The sequence below is a fragment of the Uranotaenia lowii genome, chromosome 3 (assembly GCF_029784155.1).
Source record: "Uranotaenia lowii strain MFRU-FL chromosome 3, ASM2978415v1, whole genome shotgun sequence".
Classification (NCBI taxonomy): Eukaryota; Metazoa; Arthropoda; class Insecta; order Diptera; family Culicidae; genus Uranotaenia; species Uranotaenia lowii.
This window is the reverse complement of record NC_073693.1, coordinates 244,522,738-244,540,708: the sequence shown is the minus strand read 5'-3', so window position 1 is coordinate 244,540,708 and position 17,971 is coordinate 244,522,738. Positions and strand designations below refer to the sequence as shown.

The 17,971-nt window shown below is 39.6% G+C and overlaps 1 protein-coding gene across 5 annotated transcripts; it reads right to left on the bottom strand.

Moving 5' to 3' along the window:
- Nucleotides 1–2,718: 2,718 nt before the first annotated feature.
- LOC129751639 (nuclear pore complex protein Nup153) lies at nucleotides 2,719–14,897 on the bottom strand. Of its 5 annotated transcripts, none has more exons than XM_055747258.1 (8): nucleotides 14,243–14,897; nucleotides 12,342–12,683; nucleotides 8,631–12,225; nucleotides 7,690–8,567; nucleotides 7,508–7,621; nucleotides 7,088–7,228; nucleotides 5,723–5,823; nucleotides 4,669–4,900 (listed from the first exon to the last, which is right to left on the bottom strand). In XM_055747258.1, the coding sequence occupies exons 1-8, from the start codon at nucleotides 14,447–14,449 to the stop codon at nucleotides 4,822–4,824; spliced, it is 5,457 nt and encodes a 1,818-aa protein (XP_055603233.1). In that variant the 5' UTR covers nucleotides 14,450–14,897; the 3' UTR covers nucleotides 4,669–4,821. The 5 variants fall into 5 exon arrangements, with proteins under 5 accessions (XP_055603231.1, XP_055603233.1, XP_055603234.1 ...); XM_055747259.1 differs by having other exon boundaries at nucleotides 5,723–5,820; XM_055747256.1 differs by lacking the exon at nucleotides 5,723–5,823 and having other exon boundaries at nucleotides 2,719–4,900; nucleotides 14,243–14,896.
- Between the last annotated feature and the right edge of the window lie 3,074 nt (nucleotides 14,898–17,971).

Here is a 17,971-nt window from a genome sequence, read left to right as displayed (position 1 = left end):
TTGAAAATAAACAAAACAAAATTTCAAAATAGAATAAACTAATTCTTTTTCATTGCTCTTATATGCACAGCCAGTATTCAATATTTAATTTAGAATTGAAATATAAATTTGGTACTAAATACAGCCGGTTGTTTTGAAAGAAATAGCTGGTTTCCAGCAATCTGGATTGCTGATTTTCCAGCTATTTGAATTGCTGGAAACCAGCATTAACGTTTGCTGTTTTTTCCAGCAATTGAAATTGCTGGAAATTTTGCTGGAAAGTCAGCGGGACAAAAACCAGCAAAATTTTGCTGGTTTCCAGCAAAAAAAAATTTGCTGTGTACATAAATAGTTTTGATTAGTATCTTCAATGGAATATCTACCTGTACAATAAAAACTTACCCTTGACTTGATGCCTGATTGCTAGAATATAGAGGAAAATAAAATAATTATATTAATTTAACCTAAATTCGTAAAATAGAATCTCACCTTACTTCAGCGTATGAAACCAAAACAAACTCCAAATTGACAACTCGATTGCTGATTTTCCAGCAAACTAGATCAATTGCTGGAAAGTCCAGCAATTTGAAAACCGATTGCTGATTTTTCAGCAAAAATGACAAGCACATAACCGAATGCTGAAAAATCCAGCAATTCGAAAACCGATTGCTGGTTTCCAGCAAAAATTTGGATTGCTGAACGTTTCCAGCAATTTTTTTTGCTGGAAATCGAGGCAAAAATTTACAGTGTACATACATACAAGGTACAGAACTTCCCAAACCGCGATGAGCGGCAAAACCTCGGGCTCGGAAGCTCTACGAGAAGATGCTGACAAAATATGGCTGTGATGGACGACGAAACGTGTATAAAAGCAGATTTTAAGCAAATTCCGGAGTTATTCACCGGCAAGAGCAAGTTCGATGTGGACGACAAATTTAAGAAGAAGAAAATGTCGAAGTTCGCCTCCAAATATCTCGTTTGGCCATCTGCTCTTGCGGACTGAGGAGTGAGCCTTTCGTGACAAAGGACACAGTAAATGGTGAGATCTACAAATCTGAGTGCCTCGAGAAGCGCCTTTTGCCGTTATTGCAGCAGCACGACTTCGGAAACTTCGGAAGAGCAAGAATGAATATATAGGGAAGAATGACATGAAAATGTTAAATTCCCAGAAAAAAAGGAAGAGCAAGAAGACAGTCAAAGACGAGAATGACAAGTTAAGAAAATGGAAAAAAAATGAGAAACTGCAGGTACCGGATGTCACTGTAAAGATTTTGGTGGACGGCATTAAGCGAAAATGCGTTCAATTTTACACTCAAGGTTCCAACGATTAACTTTTCTTTTGATTTTTGAAGTAAATATGTGTATAAAACTACTTTAAAGTTTTTGTTTGGTTCTAAGCATTATAAGAAAATTGGCATGACATTTTCGGTGTCGCAGTAATTTGATGTTCGCCCTTTAAAACACGCGTATAACTTAACAATATGTAAGATACCTGCTGTTTGCCTCTCCTATCAACTATGCAGTCGTTCCGGTTAAGTTTGGCCTCGTTTAGTGCTCGCAGAAGACTGACGAATATTTACAAGTTTTTGTACGCTCACGTATCAAGAGCGAATCCGATAAGAACCATTTGGCCAAGATAGAAAATGTGTTACAAGTTTGATAGCAAAAACAGGCTGTCTTCCTGTCTTCTGCCCTTAATCACTTTTTTGTCGTAGCTTGTACCTAGGTATAATCTTTATGTCTCCGAAGGGCTTGTAGCAAAGAAGTCTGTCGTTGAACATTTAAAAGGCCATAGGTGTAAAAAGTTGAAACAGGCACATTTCTTACCCCAAAACCTCGATAATAACTGAGAAAATGATTAGTTCAATTCATCTGTGGTTTAAGCTGAAATAAGAGATGGTATTTGATTTGTCATTTTGTAGTATGTTTATCAATTTACCGTTTTCCCTCGTATTCAAAAATCCTCAACACCCATTTTGTTTTCAAAATTTGAGAAACTTTATTGTGTTTTTTTAAAATAATTTTTTAAATTATTTAAAATTATAAAATGGAACAATAGTTGAGATGCCAAACATTTAAATGCGCTTGAATTCTCATATTTAGTCCAATAATTCTAAGTCGAATAATATTTCAACTTACGCAGGAAGGAAATATGATTCAATTCAGACTTTTTGACTTAAGTTGAAAATTAAAGCAACGCATATCAACTTCCTTTCTCTTTGTTCTCGAGTGATTTGAAATGAGGGCCAGCATATCCACGACCGATGCAAGACATGATTCCCAGTTTGTGAACTGTTAAACTTGATTAACTTTACCGTATAAAGAACAAATGTAAAAACTTCATCAATGGAACATTCTCCAACAAGCTTTCTTTACTGGCTTTTGCCGGTTGCTTAATAGCCGGCATTCAATCGATCCGCGTTATTCTTCGCCACGGTCGGGTCTAATTCAATTAAACGAAGAGATGGTTAGTCAACTTTCAGTTACGTGACTCAGGTCATCCTCAGGAGAGATTATGTGATGTGCCTTTTTTTCCGGAATATGTTTGTAAGGCTAACGGAAAACAGGCTATTAAATAATAGAGCAACATAACATGTGCTGTTGATAGACAAAATAGTCATCAGAGTGCATATTGTTTGATACAAATCCAACGGTAGAAGCAAAAATATATTTAGGAGAGAAAGTCGGGGAAACAGGAAAACCATTTCGAAGTTCTACAAATGAAACGCGTCATTTTTTTTAATAGACTATTTTATTTAAGACTCATTGCAGGATGCCTGAACAATATCTTCTTTTTTTTGTTTTCATCATGTTTAACAATAAAATTGATTCTTTCTTTCTTCGTTTTCCTCAAGTCTTCAAGTACAAGTGTATTGTTTTGCGTTTTCGTAACAGTAATTATTTTAGTATCTTCTTTGTTTTCTTCCCTTTCGGATAGTCTACAGGTTTATACAGTGCGTGTGTTTCGTTCCGTGTTCAAGTGTTGACGTTTTTTTTTTGCTCTCCATTTGCATCAAGAGTATAACAAATAATTACAAAAAATAGTTGGTTTTTCAGTTCGTCGAGTCGCGGTATTAAAAGATTTAATACACATTGCGTGCTACTGTGGTCTCTTCTTGCTGGAAGTTAACTGTTTAAATTTTCAAGACTTCCGCGAACTTGCACGCGCTTTTTCAGTTTTTCCTTTTTTATATCGGAGCATTACATTATTGAAATGCGTTATCCATACATATACAAGTCAGTCGATGGTTTGATGTTAAGATCAATAACAAAATATAATAAAAGACCTTGCTTTTTGTTTGTCTTCAATTCATTTCCAACCAGATCGCTTATAGTGAACATGGGAAAAATATAACAAATCCTATCAATATTAGACATTTTAGATATTTTCAGCTGGTTCACAGTTTTTCGGACAAATCATGTCTGTAATGAAGGTGCCATATGGGAGCGGTATGTTCCATTGAGGGGCAATCATTTTGATTTGTCCTTTGAGGATGTCTTCCTTAGCTGTGAATAAAATAATGTTCTAGTTTGCTTTTCTTCAATTTATACATATTTAACTATATCTCAATGATTCTCCGAGTTGTTGAGTTATTATCCGTCTTGTTCATTAGTTGTTGTCGCTTTCTGTCCTAGGTTTCGTATTTGTCTTCTCAATTCAATTATTAAAGCATCCTACAATCGCACTATTTGTATTACACGCTTAAATAGTATGGTATCCAGATAATAATTACAAAAGTGTTAGTGATCCTTTTTCCCACTTTTTTTCGTTCTGAGTAAAAAAAATGGCTAAAATCATATATCTTTTCCATATTTTGCCCTGCCTATTCGATACAGTTATGATCACATTTCAAAGGGAAAAAGAACCACTTGTTTTTTTAAGCTTTAATAGAATTTTTCGGCATCAAACATGTCGCTAATGACTGCTGATTCTACCGACTTACCCGGAGCGATAAACCTTACTTCGAGTGGGCAACGACGGCAGATTTTTCATCATTGTTTTTTTAAATAACATACATCCTTACCTTTTTTCTTGTAAGGATTTCGGAAAGGCCCTATGTTCCTGAATTAATTTAACTGTACACAAACTTCGCATAGTAACATGATACCAAATCGCCCGTAGCCAGCTCGAAACAAGGTTTATCAAAGTTGTTCAACCTGACAAAGCAAAACCGGAACAGCTCCAGTTTTGTGCGCACACATACAGAGCCAATTACCTCACTCGTTCTTAGAGAAAACTTATCAACTAATGCACACATTGTAAGGAGAATAAGAATAACAAAAGTTTCCATTTGCGACACACAACATCCTTCTTCCGCCGCCGAGAGTTAGGTTTGTCTTCCGACTTTCTGTCTGGAGATCCCGAAACATGTCAGTTTGGGAACGTGTTCAGTAGCGCATTAGAAAAGATTCATCGCTCTTCGTGTTTCATTTCCATTTGCTGATCAGTTGGTTCCGGCGCGGACGATTTGCCACCACTGCTCGCCAACTTGCGCTTCAGTTCCGGCGAAACGTACCGGAAGCGAGATTTGTAGGCTGACCAATCGGTTTCCTTCGACGGCGTTGTCATCTTCGATACCGACATCGGTGGTCCGGCTGCTGTACTACGCTGAATGGTATAGTTATTGTTGTTGCTGTTGTTATTACTGGTGTTAGCGCTCTTGTCTCCACTGTCTCCGCTATTCGGGGGGTCGATTTTCTGTTGCTGCAATCGGTCTCGATTAGTCCAAACTAGGTTGCTGTACTGCTGCTGCTGATGTGGGATGTTAGGGGTATTTGTTGTTGCATGTGGTGTTTTTCTCTGGCGTTGGTATCTGGTTCCGGTACCGGATGGCGATCTTCCTACCGTGGAACGGTACGTCTTGTCGCTCGAAGTTTCCGCCGCTGCTGCTGCTGTTGCTGTCCAGCTATACTTGTTGCGCTGTTTCAACGAAATGCAAGCCACAATCAGTAAACGAAAATCCGGGCAACGTTTCAGTTGATGAAGAATTTAATTCATCAAAAACTGGTTAAATCTATCTCTAACAAATCTTTCGTTCGATATCGAAACAAAACAATTTGGTGCCATACCAAATCTTTCTTTCTATTGAAAAACGTTTTTGAAACAATTTAAGCAATTTGGCGAACGTTTTTTCAAATAAAAAAAAACAACCAAAAAAGTAACGCGATAAAAACAAAAAAAAAAGTGCAGAGTGCAAAAAATGGATATAAGGACAATATGTACACTGTTCATGATGTGGTTGAAATAATAATACAATATGAAATGCATGTGAGTTACACATACTAGTTCTTGCGAAATGAAATGTAAACATACTGAACTGTAAAATTATGAACAAGCCCAAATGACTGTATTATCAGACGTTTTTTTAACAGTAGTCACTTAAACGAAACTCACATTGTGATCGATCAATGTTATTCGAATATCACGGGGTAATAAGACAAATTACTAGCCTTTTTTTATTTGGAACTTCATGTACTTAGGCAGATCTCTCGACAAGTTAAACATATAATTTGGGAAAATCACGTCATGATAGATTATTATAAACTTAAAACGTAATGGTGTTGGTTGATTAATAAAGCAAAACCACAAGGAACATGTTTAAGAAAAATGACAAACACTAACTGTCCTATCACAACAATTGTTAAAAAATCACAGAAAAACGTTCAGATGGATTAACAAAAATTTAAAAATAATGTAAAAAAATTAATTATGAAAAAACAATAGCTACAAAACGATACTTACGCAAAGGGATTCGGCACACCGCTGCCGGGGACTGGGACTGGTACCGGTGCTGCTCCAAATTGGAATGCAGGGGCCGCACTTGGCACTGGAGCAACTCCCTGCTATTTATATGTAGGTGGTACGATAGCCCGGGTTGTGGTGACGCAATAGTGAAAAAATTGCAATAAATTTCAGATTTTATAGAAAAACGAGAATTGGGAACAAAATAAAAAAAAAAAAAACAAAAGAAAATAGAACATAAGAAACAAAAAAGATTTATGAATGTGTTTAGCATCAGGATGTGCGAAGATGTGACATACTGGGTAGTTTTGGCAATAAGCGGGGGTAAAAAAGTGTTAAACAGAAAAAAACTAAGCACCGAAAATACCTTCAAAATGAGCTAACACCAACGCCTGACCTAATTCGAAAAGCATAGCGAAACAGATTAACGAAAAATCTAAAACAAACAGATGTGTTTAGAGCTTGGTGAAAAAATTGACGACATGGGCTGATTGTGGAATGGTGGAAGCAGATTGTGTGATAATATAAGCAGCGATTTGTGAAAATTATGTGCAGTTGTGCTGATACAAAGCAAAAGTTCAAACATACGTATACAAAATCAAAATCGGTCAGCAAAATTAACTCACCCGAGTAAAATATGAAAGAAAAAACGTGAACATGTTTGCTGAATTTAGCGAATTTTCTTAAAAGAACCGATAGTTCTTTCAAGTACTTACAGATTGCTTTCCAAGGGTTTGTCCTTTCGACAATACATACAAACTAACTCCTAACAAAATGCTGTGAACGTACCCTATACATGTTTCAAGATTCAAGTAAATTATTCAAACAAAAATGATTATGTTAAAAAAAAAAATAATTTGACAAATATTTTGTTCGAATAGAAAAAAGAAAAACCTGATTTAGCCCGGTTTTAATAATAAAATACAATACAACTATTAAAAAAAATCTTAAAATTAATTTACCTTTTGAGCGAACAGGATTGTTTTTCCAGAAATCCCAGGTTCTAGAGCGACTAACAATACAATTTTTAAACAAACTGTTAGTAGTACAATCCTTCAGTTAGTAAACAAAAAAAAATTTGATCTCAATCGTGCATGCTTTACAGCTTCTCTTCAAGACTACAGTGTGACATACCCTTAATGCTTATAGCTTTTTTTTTTGAATAAATGTTATCTAAAATTTCATTCAACAACAAAGTTCACGCCTTATTATAAAATTCACTTATCTATGACTTTGGGTGAGTTATGCAAAAACAATGCAAAAAACCAAAAATAAAAATTAAAGGAACAAAAAACCGAAAAACTTATTGTGAGGCACCATTAACAAAAAAGTTACCAGCTGCAGAACAGTTTTTGGGAAACGTACTTCATTCATGGCTCCGATTCCACCACCTCCAAAGTTGAATACGGCTGCGCCACCGCCTGGGCAACCCATTCGGGGAACGGCGGATGGCACCAAGCTCTGGGCCGGAAGCGACGAACCACTTCCAAACGTGAATGGAGCGGACTGGATTTGGTGATTGTGTTTTTTGTTTCAAATATTTTTCGTCAAATACACCACAAATTTGATCGCGAGAAAGACAAGTCAAGACACACAGAGAGACGAAGAAACAAAGGAAAAAGGATCAGTTCAATGCTTACAGCTTTTGCTAACGTTACATTATTATTGCGGGTGAAATATTAGTTTTGAAGAAAATTCCGGTTGAAATTTAGTAGTTTAGGGGGAAATATCATTGAAAAATTTGGAAAAGGAAAAGCCTTTAAAAACAACCCTAAAATCACTTACCGACTGTGCTGTGTTTGATCCAGCTGAGAAATTGAAGCTCGGTGTTGCGGATGCAGAAAACGAAAATGGTTTACTTCCACCGTCATTGTTATTGTTGGTACCAAACTGGAAGGGCTACAATAGAAAATGATTGATAATTCAGTATAAGGAACATCAAACAACAAATCAAACTGACAACTTACCGCTGGTGATTGACTATTTACATTGGCACCGGAGGTAAAGTCGAAAGCCTTCTTCGGAAGTGGCCCATCGGACGATGCTGTTGTTGCTGCTGATGAGCCGCCAAATGGGCTTGCAGTTTGAGCTGAACCACCGAAAGATGCAGATCCGAAGGCTGGAGCTGTTCCAAAAGAAGGCGATGGTGTTGTTTGTCCGAAGATTGATCCAGTTTGGGTCGAATTTGAGCCAAAAACATTGGAACCGAATGCCGGGGACGCACCTGCCGAATTACTTGCAGCAGTGTTTCCGGATCCGAAGCCGCCAAATGTTGATGGACCTCCCGCGGATCCGAAAACAGGTTTGACTGCTGTTGTTGTGGGCGGAGTGCCAAACACCGGAGCATTTCCCACTACAGTAGGAGTGGTTGCTTTGTTGGCTCCAAAAGTAAATGCAGAAGAAGTGCTTGTTACTTCAGCAGGTGGCTTAGCAGTACCGCCAAAGGCAAAATCAGTACTTGTTCCTCCTGTCGCCCCACCGAAAATGGAACTTGATGCAGCACCACTGCTGGCTGTGGAACCTGCTGCAAAGCTACCAAATGTTGGTTTCTCAGCTGCAGCTGCACCAAAGCTGGGAGTTGAAGCGGATTGGTTTGCTTGTCCGAAAACGAAACCTGACGTATTGGGAACACTACTGCTAGTAATCGATTCCACTGTTTTGGGTGCGCCAGCACCGAAACTAAACGTCGGGGCTGCCATAGAAGTTGTAGTTGTCGTCGTAGATAAGAAGCTGCTACTGGCAAGGGTACTGGCTGTACTTCCAGTTGCACTGGACGTTCCTACTGCTGTTGCTGACCCGAAACTAAAGCTCGGGGTTATTGAAGGGCCAGTCTGTTTTTGAATACCTGCAAAGATTACATTATCGTCAGAATATGTTCGCCAAAAACAGTCAATCCGCATTTACTTACCACCGAAAATCGGAACACTAGGGGCGACTGCAGTGTCTTTTTTATCCGATCCCGAAATAGGTGCGGCTTCTACTGTGGGTTTGGACGACCCAAAACTAAACCCACCACTAACTCCGACTGAACTGTTGTTGGATGTCGCCTTTTCTGCTGTGTTTTCAGCCCCAGCCGTTTTGGGAGTTAACTTGGCAGCACCTGCAAAGCCACCGAATGTTGTCGATCCGGAGACAAGAGATCCGAAAGTGGCACTGGGCTGGCTTGCGATTGTAGAAGTAGTTCCGCTACTACTACTTTCAACGGTTTTTGAAGGATTGGTAGAAACGGAAGACGCAGGCGCAGTTTCATCACTTTTAGCGAAGGAAAATCCGGAAGTTGCGGTTGATTCGGCTGGTTTCGAGGAACCAAATGTAAAGCCTGTAGGTGCAGCAGGTTTATTTGTGGTTGATTCTATTTTGTTTGCATTGTTACTTTCGGAAGTGTCTGCAGTTTTTGTACCGAACGAAAAACCACCGGTGGAGCCGAATTTGAAAGAAGCGGGCTTTGTTTCTTCTGTTTTGCTTTCGTCTTTTGTGGTGGGTTTAGTGCTGTCGGTAGTGTCTGTTGGTTTGGCACCAAAACTGAAACCGGTTGTTACGGTAGTTGACGTAGCAGGTGTCGATGTACTACCGAACGTAAACCCGGTCTTTTGTTCCGTTTTGGTAGTATTATTGAGCGTTCCGAAAGAAAAACCACCAGAAGGCGTCGCAATACTTGCACTTTTCGCGGGAGAACCACCGAAAGTGAAACCGGTAGCTTTTGGAGGTTCAGTTGTTGCGGAAGTTCCAGATGGAACACCAAATGCGAATTGCCCACTGTTTGTAGATGGTGCGGTTTTACTACCGAATGAGAATGAGGGAGTATCAGATGCGTTGGATCCAGGCTTAGCCTGTTCGCAGCATGCGCATTTCGATCTGGAGGCTTCGTTTCGGGTCATACAAGCGCTGCATTCCCATCGATTAGCAGATTGCTGAGCGACCAAAGCTTTGAAACCTTGATCGGAGGCTGCACTTGTGGCCGGCAATGAAGGCATTGCGAACATAGATTTGATTGCATCAGGAACTACAGCAGATTGTACTGGTTTCGATGTAGCCGACGAAGTGCCCGGTTTCGGTTTTTCACAGCAAAGACATTTCAGTTTGTCGGCATCGTTTCGAGTCAAACAATCGGAACATTCCCACCTTGCCGATTGCTGAGCAATCAGTGCTTTGAATCCGGAATCCGAAGCTGGAGTGGGTTTGGTATCTAAAGAAATATTCGTTTTCGGTGTTTCACTCACAGACGGTTTCGCCCCGGGTTTGGGTGTAGTACATGCTACGCAGCTGGTTTTCTCAGGGTCATTTCGGACCATGCAAGCTTCGCATTCCCATTTATTGGAACCAGTTAGTTTGAATGCGTTACCAAATCCAGTTGTAGAAGTGACGGCCGGTTTCGCCAGGGCATCTAAACAGCTACCAGTTTTAAGTTCTGGTACGGACGGCTCACCTTTCAAGGCATCCAGGCAGCTACCTGTTTTGAGCGTTGGTGGCGTTTTTGTTGCAATTGTCAACGGCTCGTTACTAACAGGAGCAACTTTCGGTTTTGCCAGATCTGGATTGAACTGGAAGCCACCCAACTTTGGAGCTAGTGGTGTTTTTGTTCCGATTGGCTCTGGGTCGCTGAATTTGAAGCTACCCACAGCTTTTCCTGAGGTGGATGCTGTTTGACTATCGGGTAAATTAAGCTTTGATGGTGCTGAGAATTTGTATACAGTGCTGTTGGGAAGTGCGGGATCCGTTTTCAAACTGTGTGAATTTTCAGCTTGGCTAGAAGATAATTTTGAACTCTGGCCTTCACTGGTGAAGATATTTGCCTTGGTTCCAGTTGATCTATTGTTGGATGTAGCGCCGCTGGAAGTGGGGAGTTTTATGTCGAATTTAGGAACTGATTTAAGGCCAGACAATTGTACATCTGGCAGATTGATTTGTGGCACTGGTGTGTTGTTACTTCGATCTGCGGGCTCTTCGCGCACTCGAGTTAACTTGTTACGAATCTTATTGGTATGTTTGACATTATTGTTCCGATCGTCCGAATTGGAAACTGAGGACGAAGCATTCTCCGGAAGTCTGTATTCGCTTGGTTCGTTGAGTGCGGTGCTACCGGTGGATTCCGTTGCCATACGGCGAACGGATTCGGTATTACTTTGTAGCCGTTTCATGTGCAGCAGCTGTGACATGGAAGGAATCTGAAGTTCACAAATTGGAGGTTTATTTAACGTGGCTGCACTTCCTGTGGCACTCTGAGGTCGACTGTAAGGTGTTCTCGGACTGGACATACGTATGCTACGGTTAATGGTTATATCCTCCTCGTTGAATCGCTTGCGCGCTTGAACCAGTCCAGGCACTTTGGACGAGGCGAGAGTGCTATTCAAACTGAGACTGCTTCCAAGTTTACGAGCTTCATTCAGCGGACCGGAACATTGGTTCATGATTTCCAGTATTCGTTTGGCTGTATTCGATAACGCTGATGTATCGGAAGCAAGACTGTTGTTAGATGAAGAAAAATTGGACAGCGATGAGGATGGTCGAATTTGAACAGGAACTCGGAGAGCTTTTTTGTGGTTATCGCGACGAGCACTGTAAGCTGAGGCTCCGCCATACATTGTTTTTCCATTGTAGAAAGGGGAGTTGGAAAATAAGCTGCTATGGTTGCTACCCAGCGATAAAGTGCTCCCGTATAGCGATGCGTTGAAGATGGGACGTCCACTTCGACTGTTGTTTTTGGCTGAAAACAGACTTTTTTCCGTTTCCAAATGCGAGGAAAAACACAAATCACCAGTAGATCCTCCGACACGTAATCTTTTGCTCCTACTATTTCCCATAAATCCAGTCAATCTTCTGCCGTCTGTCTGTTCGGTCTGACTAAGATTTAGGTTTGACACACTGCTGTTTTCTGATGCGCTTTCATTCAAATTGCCATTCGAAATAGCATCTCCCTGCTGAACATCCTCAGTTAAGTCCTCACTGCTGCTCTGTTGAACTGGATGCAGCTGTTGATTTGCACGTCCAAACAAAGACGTTGCTCCACTGAAACCCACTACTGGAGGTTCTGATGTAGAACGATCGACTGACATCGATGGGATATTCAAACGCTTCCTTCCACTAACTTCTCGGATACTTTTACGATGCCGAATCGAGCTAGAGAAACTTTCGTTTTGATGGCCGGATGATTCTTGATTCGGTCCATCTTCTTCTCGAATCCCCATCAAAGAAACATTCTCGGCAACTGCGGGGCCCGCTCCAAAGTTGTAGGGAGCAGCCGTGACACGTTTCGTGTAATTAATCGAGCTGCTGAGATTGCCACGATTAAGTTTTTCACCGATTCCACCAAAGGGTTCCTTCTGCTGGGGCGACGTCGAAGGCGTAGATGAAGAAAATCTGTTTTGAACGCCGCCACTTTGACGAGCACTTGTTGCTCCCGAAAGAAGACCCCCGGGTAAAGAAGCTCGTCGATCGATGGCAGATATGTTAAGGCCGCTGGGGCCCGGTAATAGCTCACCCTGGATGCCAATAAGCGAAGTGTTCTGTAATGAATAGGAATAGTCGTTTAATACTAACGAATTTATTGAATTGATTAATTACACAAAAATAATAAGTTATAAAACATTCTGTGGATGAAAAGATCTTGGAATCTACTTACAAAACCTTCTTCTAGGCGTTTCTTTTTTCTGAACGGGGGAGCATGTTCTCCTTGTTCATCTTCTTCTTCCTCAACCGCTTGTCCAAAATCATCGGACTGGTTGCCGTCGTTGGAATTGACTAGCCGCCTGCTTTTCAGCGGTAGATTGCCATTGCGACCAGCGGTGGGTGTTCCGGTAGAGGGACTTCCACTTCCACCGCTGCTGGTGCTGCTACTGCCGCTGCTTCTGTTCAATCGATCCCTGTCGTCTCGCGCCCGTTTACTTCCCAGTGGTGAAAACCATTTGGACAAAGTATCTGGCAAAATGCTGGAGACACGCGAACGAACTCGATTTATGATTGACTGTGTAAACGAATGTAAGAAATGGGAGCATTAATTCGTTTCAAAGTTATTGATAAATATGATTGGAAACGATTCTGAACGATGGAGTTGGACTTCAAACAATATTAACTTTTAATTTTTACTATTAATCTTATACGTATTCTGAGTTGCTTTTGAGCGACAATGCTTAAAAACTTGAAAAATATGTGTTTAGTTTGAAAATGTAATTAATGCAAAAACACAGGCAGAGTGAATAAGGTTGTTGAACAATTTAACAGGTTCAAATGTCAACAAATTGTGATAAAACTTATTATGATAAGCATTTTTTTCCCCTATCTATTTTCTGTTCTCTTCAAAAAGTGACGATCTAGACCTAAGCAAACAAAAACATACAAAACTAGTTGGCTCCTTAAAGTCTCAAGGTATGAGCCGTTTTAAATAAAGAAATTACAAGAAAAATAAAAGCATAATTTAGATTTGGAAAAATAAGATAAGATATTGAGGCAAATCAAACAAAGATACTGCTACCTTTATAATTTAACTGAAAAATCATCAAAATATACCAAAAACTGAAACTCTGTTGTGGTATGAGCCTACTTGGTTGAATGATTCAACTGAATCAAAGCAATCGAAAGATTCCTTTTAATTCAACCACGGTAAATGAAAAGTTCATATACCAGTATTTCGATAGCAACTTACTACCTTCTTCAGTGATTCGTTCAATCGAAAACGTTCACTGAAGAAGGTAGTAAGTTGCTATCGAAATACTGGTATATGAACTTTTCATTTACCGTGGTTGAATTAAAAGGAATCTTTCGATTGCTTTGATTCAGCAAAAACTGAAAAGAAATATCCTCTATTATGTTTTAAAAAATCTGACTTAAAATATGAATAAACAAATTTTAAAAATTTCAAAAATTCAATAACTACAAAATATTTTATAAAATCTTTTTTAATAAATTGTATTTAAGGGGATGCAAATAAGTTGTTGTTAGTTCTATTATGAACACCTGAAGTCTTATTTGAATTTGTTTCTGGTTATGTAGCTACTCAATCTCATAATGAAGTATGTAATCAGAACATCATATAGAAGATTTATTGAATTTAATAAAGAATTATTCAAATTGCTTCATGGATTTTTTAAATTAATCACTGCGATTGTTTATACTTCAAACTTGTCGACGTATTTCGGTGAATTTTATTAATAATCATACAAATTACGGGTAATTTGTTTGATTATCAACAAAATTCACCGAAAAACCTCGATGACTTCGAAGTATAAATTTTTCACAAACTCTCTTGTTATTCAAAGCTTAGAAAAATTAATTTGGCTATAAATCGTTTACTAGGGTCGTTCTATTCTATGCAAACAAGATTGTAAAACTAGCAACACTGCTCAAAAAAGCCAATGCATGAACAAAAAATACCACAAGAAGTTCGAAGAGTAAAGAATGGTAATAAAACGACCAGGTAAAAGAAAAAGAAAACATGGAGGGAATCGAAACCAATGCACAATTTCTACAGGTTGAAAACTCGATGGAAATTATTCCCGAAATAATATGAAAAAATATTTTACTCACAGTATTGGGATCATCTTCCAGATTATTGTGCGGCTGTTGCTGCTGCTGTTGTTGTGGACTCTCGGCGGAACCGCTGGTATTCATCAGAGGAGTTCCACTTGCCGAGGCCGTCGTAGCAGCCATTGATGATGATAGCGATGGTATTGATATTGTTGCTGGTGATGCTGCTGGGTTTCCCGATTCCGTTCTTCTCAAATCACGAAACATTCAATTTATTGAAGCACTCTCACGCACTTAAGAAAGCTTACAAGACATTTTGCGTGCACAATCAATAACAGCAACTGCCCTAAACTTCCTCCAAAACGAGGAAACGCACCAACTTTTTTTTCTTCTAGCGAGGCCACACGCGAATCCACTCTTCCCTTTAGATTTGGATTTTTTCCTTCTTTGAAGACTCGCGACACGGTATTGGAGAGGGCAATTTTGAAGACAAATTATCCACTCCTGGTGGGACCACCGTGGCCAACTTCTATATCCGCTTGACCGGAAACTCGCAAACGTGCTAACTTGCAACAATTTCCGATGAAGCACACTCGAAAATTTAGATATTTAGCCACTTTTCAAACTCGAGGTTTCATACACGCACACGCGACGATGATTTCTCGCGAGATTCTCGCCTTTTCGATTTCGATTTTACTGCTGCTGCAGTCATGAAAGATGTCAAACGCGGTCGACGGCTTTTTCGAAAACAACATGGCCGCCTTTCGGTCATATCGACAGAGCACGAAGATATGAACGCGTGGGAGCAAGAACGAGATGCCGATATCTGTATTCGAATCGGTAGCATTTTTGCAGGGTTGCCTGATGAGGCGTCGTCGAATCGAGTGACAGCAGCTTGGAGACGGCGGCTGGAAAATTGACGGTTGCATTTTGATTTTACAGTGCAGGCTGGGTTGCCAGGTGCCCAGATTTGTCTGTAAAAGACTTTTGAACAGGGGATGGCATCCCTATCTTTAGTCATTGAATTTGACAACCATCAATAGTCAAACTCTACTGAGTATAAAAGAATGCAAAATATCTCTACGAAGTATACTTCGGGATGAATAAGCGACTAAAATACGAAGTATACTGCCGCTCAAAGCAAGTCCGTCCCATTTGCTTTTTTGTCAAGTTGAGAAAACAATAATTGAAAGTTGTAACTTGTTTTGAGAAATTTCGTATTTTCACGCGGTATTGATCAAAACAATGAAAAGCATATGTTTTTACTGTGAAAAACAAATACTTTTGCATCATTGCTCGTGCAAAAACATCAAAGTTTTATATCTAGTTGTAATGATAGCAAGAAAGTCTCATTCCAACTGTAGGCGCTGATTAAAATCAAGGCTAGTGAAGAGCTTATCACGGTCTGTTCGAGGTTTTCCTTAAACAATCTATATAGATTGCCCAATCCATTGCCCGCGATATCAAAGAAAAAAGCTGAATTTTTCGAGAATTTTGTTTTAGTTCATTCATTTGTTCATCAAATAATAGTAATATAATATATGGTCGCGATTCGACCAGACCGAACTGAACGCCAATTTGAAAAAAAATGAGTTATTTATTGCAGCGGATGAGAAACATGATAAACTACCTATCCAATGAAAATCAGAACATTTTTTTCTATTTTTACTGATTTTATTAGAAAATTTCAATGTTGCAGACAGTGGAAATGGCAGAAATGCGTTGCGCCAAAGTGAACTGAGAGCCAGCTTTGACGTGAAGATGAAAAACATGTTTTGGTCCTGAAACTGGTTTTGTGCGAAATAATTTTATGTGTGTTGGTTTTTTTCAATTCAAGACAGTTCTTCGACTTGTCAAGAACTAAAATCTAATAAATTAAATGATAAGAAACGTTCCCGTGGCTAAAAACTTCATATTGCGGATTGTTAACATTGATTAAAATCACGTTCATCCAGACTGAACCGAATCCCTTGAATTTTGTTTTCCAATTTATTTTAGGGAATGTTAGGATTTTTGAGATTTAATGATAAAAGATGCTTTATTTTATTGCTTACTGTCGTTCAGAACGCAACCGGTAAGTTAAAATGACAGATATTCCGCTTTTCAAAAGTGCAAAATTTGTATCGCTCGGTTCACTCTGGCTCAACGAAAAAAACCATTTTTCAAGCATCATCCATACTCTTTGGGTGCTGCTCGTAAAGCGCCTATAAGTACGCTCCTACGTTTAGAACAAATTCCCAGTCAAATGATAGTACATGACAATTTTTTAAACATTTTTGTTCGACCAGAGTGAACTGGGTGCAAACATAATGCTATTAAAGTTCAGTTTTCTACTTAATGTGTATTGAGATATCGACCAGTATAACCTCGATGGCTTTATAAGAGTCTAATACCGTATTTGTTTTCACCACCCGAAAGTGTTGCACCTTCCAAGCTGAAAACGAGCATGAATCGAGTTTTGCACCCACCTTTGTTGGTGTACGTGAAATCGGCAGTGTCAACAGAAAACATCAAGCTGTCAAAAATCCATTACAGCTGGTATTTGTTTTCGTTTGATTTCGAAAATTGAAACAAATTTACTTTAGTTGATCATTGTCTAGTAAATAATATGAAAATTTTAACATGAATTTATGTATTATGTTGAATTGTGAAGATTTCAGATTTATTTTGCTTGGTAGATTCGCCTCTGGCTCTGATGATAACTGCAATACCGGCTGATTCTGGGCGGTCTATGTTTGCTGCTGCTAGACTGCAGTTACCCCAGCTTGAAGGTTCCGGTATTTTGAACGTTTATTCCTCGCAAATCTCATCTTCGTTCGAGTACCTATTTCCGTTTCCAGATTACAAAAGAAAAATTCTTGGAAGTCAAATTGGCGAACTCAGATCGCGGAAGTCGGGGGAGAAAATTTTGCTAACAGACCGAAACGAACGGAATTCAAGCTCCCATACGAGTGTAGTCTCGAACTAACGTTTTTGAAGGGCAACGGGTGGGAATCCGGGACTTGGCGCAACCGAGCATCGTCACCCTAAGGCACAGCTCGAAGCAGAGTAGCTTCGATGCAGCTGAACGATTCTTGCTGTGGAGACCAACTTATAGGACCCTCCCGAACAAGAAAACTTTTCGGTTTGGGCGATTCCACCAGATCTTTGGGTTGGCCTTTTTGCACTCGGATTTGCTGCTCTTTTTCGGCATCGCCTGGAACCGATTGCAGCAAGCCTTCTGGGCACATTTCTTCTTGGGAGCGTTGTTTGCTTTGGAACGTGCCATCCAGGTGAAATTCTCCGCCTCTGTTGGAAACGCCACTGGTATTGAATCCGGAACAAGTTTCCGTTCTTCGGGATAATACAGAGAAAAAAACTGCTCGAACGCAATTTTTGCGGTATAGAAATAACCAACCAGCTGATATTTGTTTACATCGGGAAGCACGTGCTTTCAAAATTCATGATAGTATTGGTGAGAGCGCAAGCAACACCGAATATTTTCAGAGTGTTCCACCGTCCACTTTATGGTGCACTACCAGTGGACTGACTACTCATCATGAAAACGAGCATGAAAACAGCAAAAGTGCACTACCGGTAGTGCCCCGGTGCACCACCACACGAAAACGAATTCTCTATAAATGTGATGGTAAAATGATTAAATAAGATATCTGATGAAATGGTATCAATTGGTAGGGCTGTGAACTTCGAACTCGATTTTCTCGAAATCAAGTTTATGGCGTTCAGTTCGGTCTGGTCGAATCACGACCATATAATTACATTACATTTATAATTTACATTTGGCAGTCT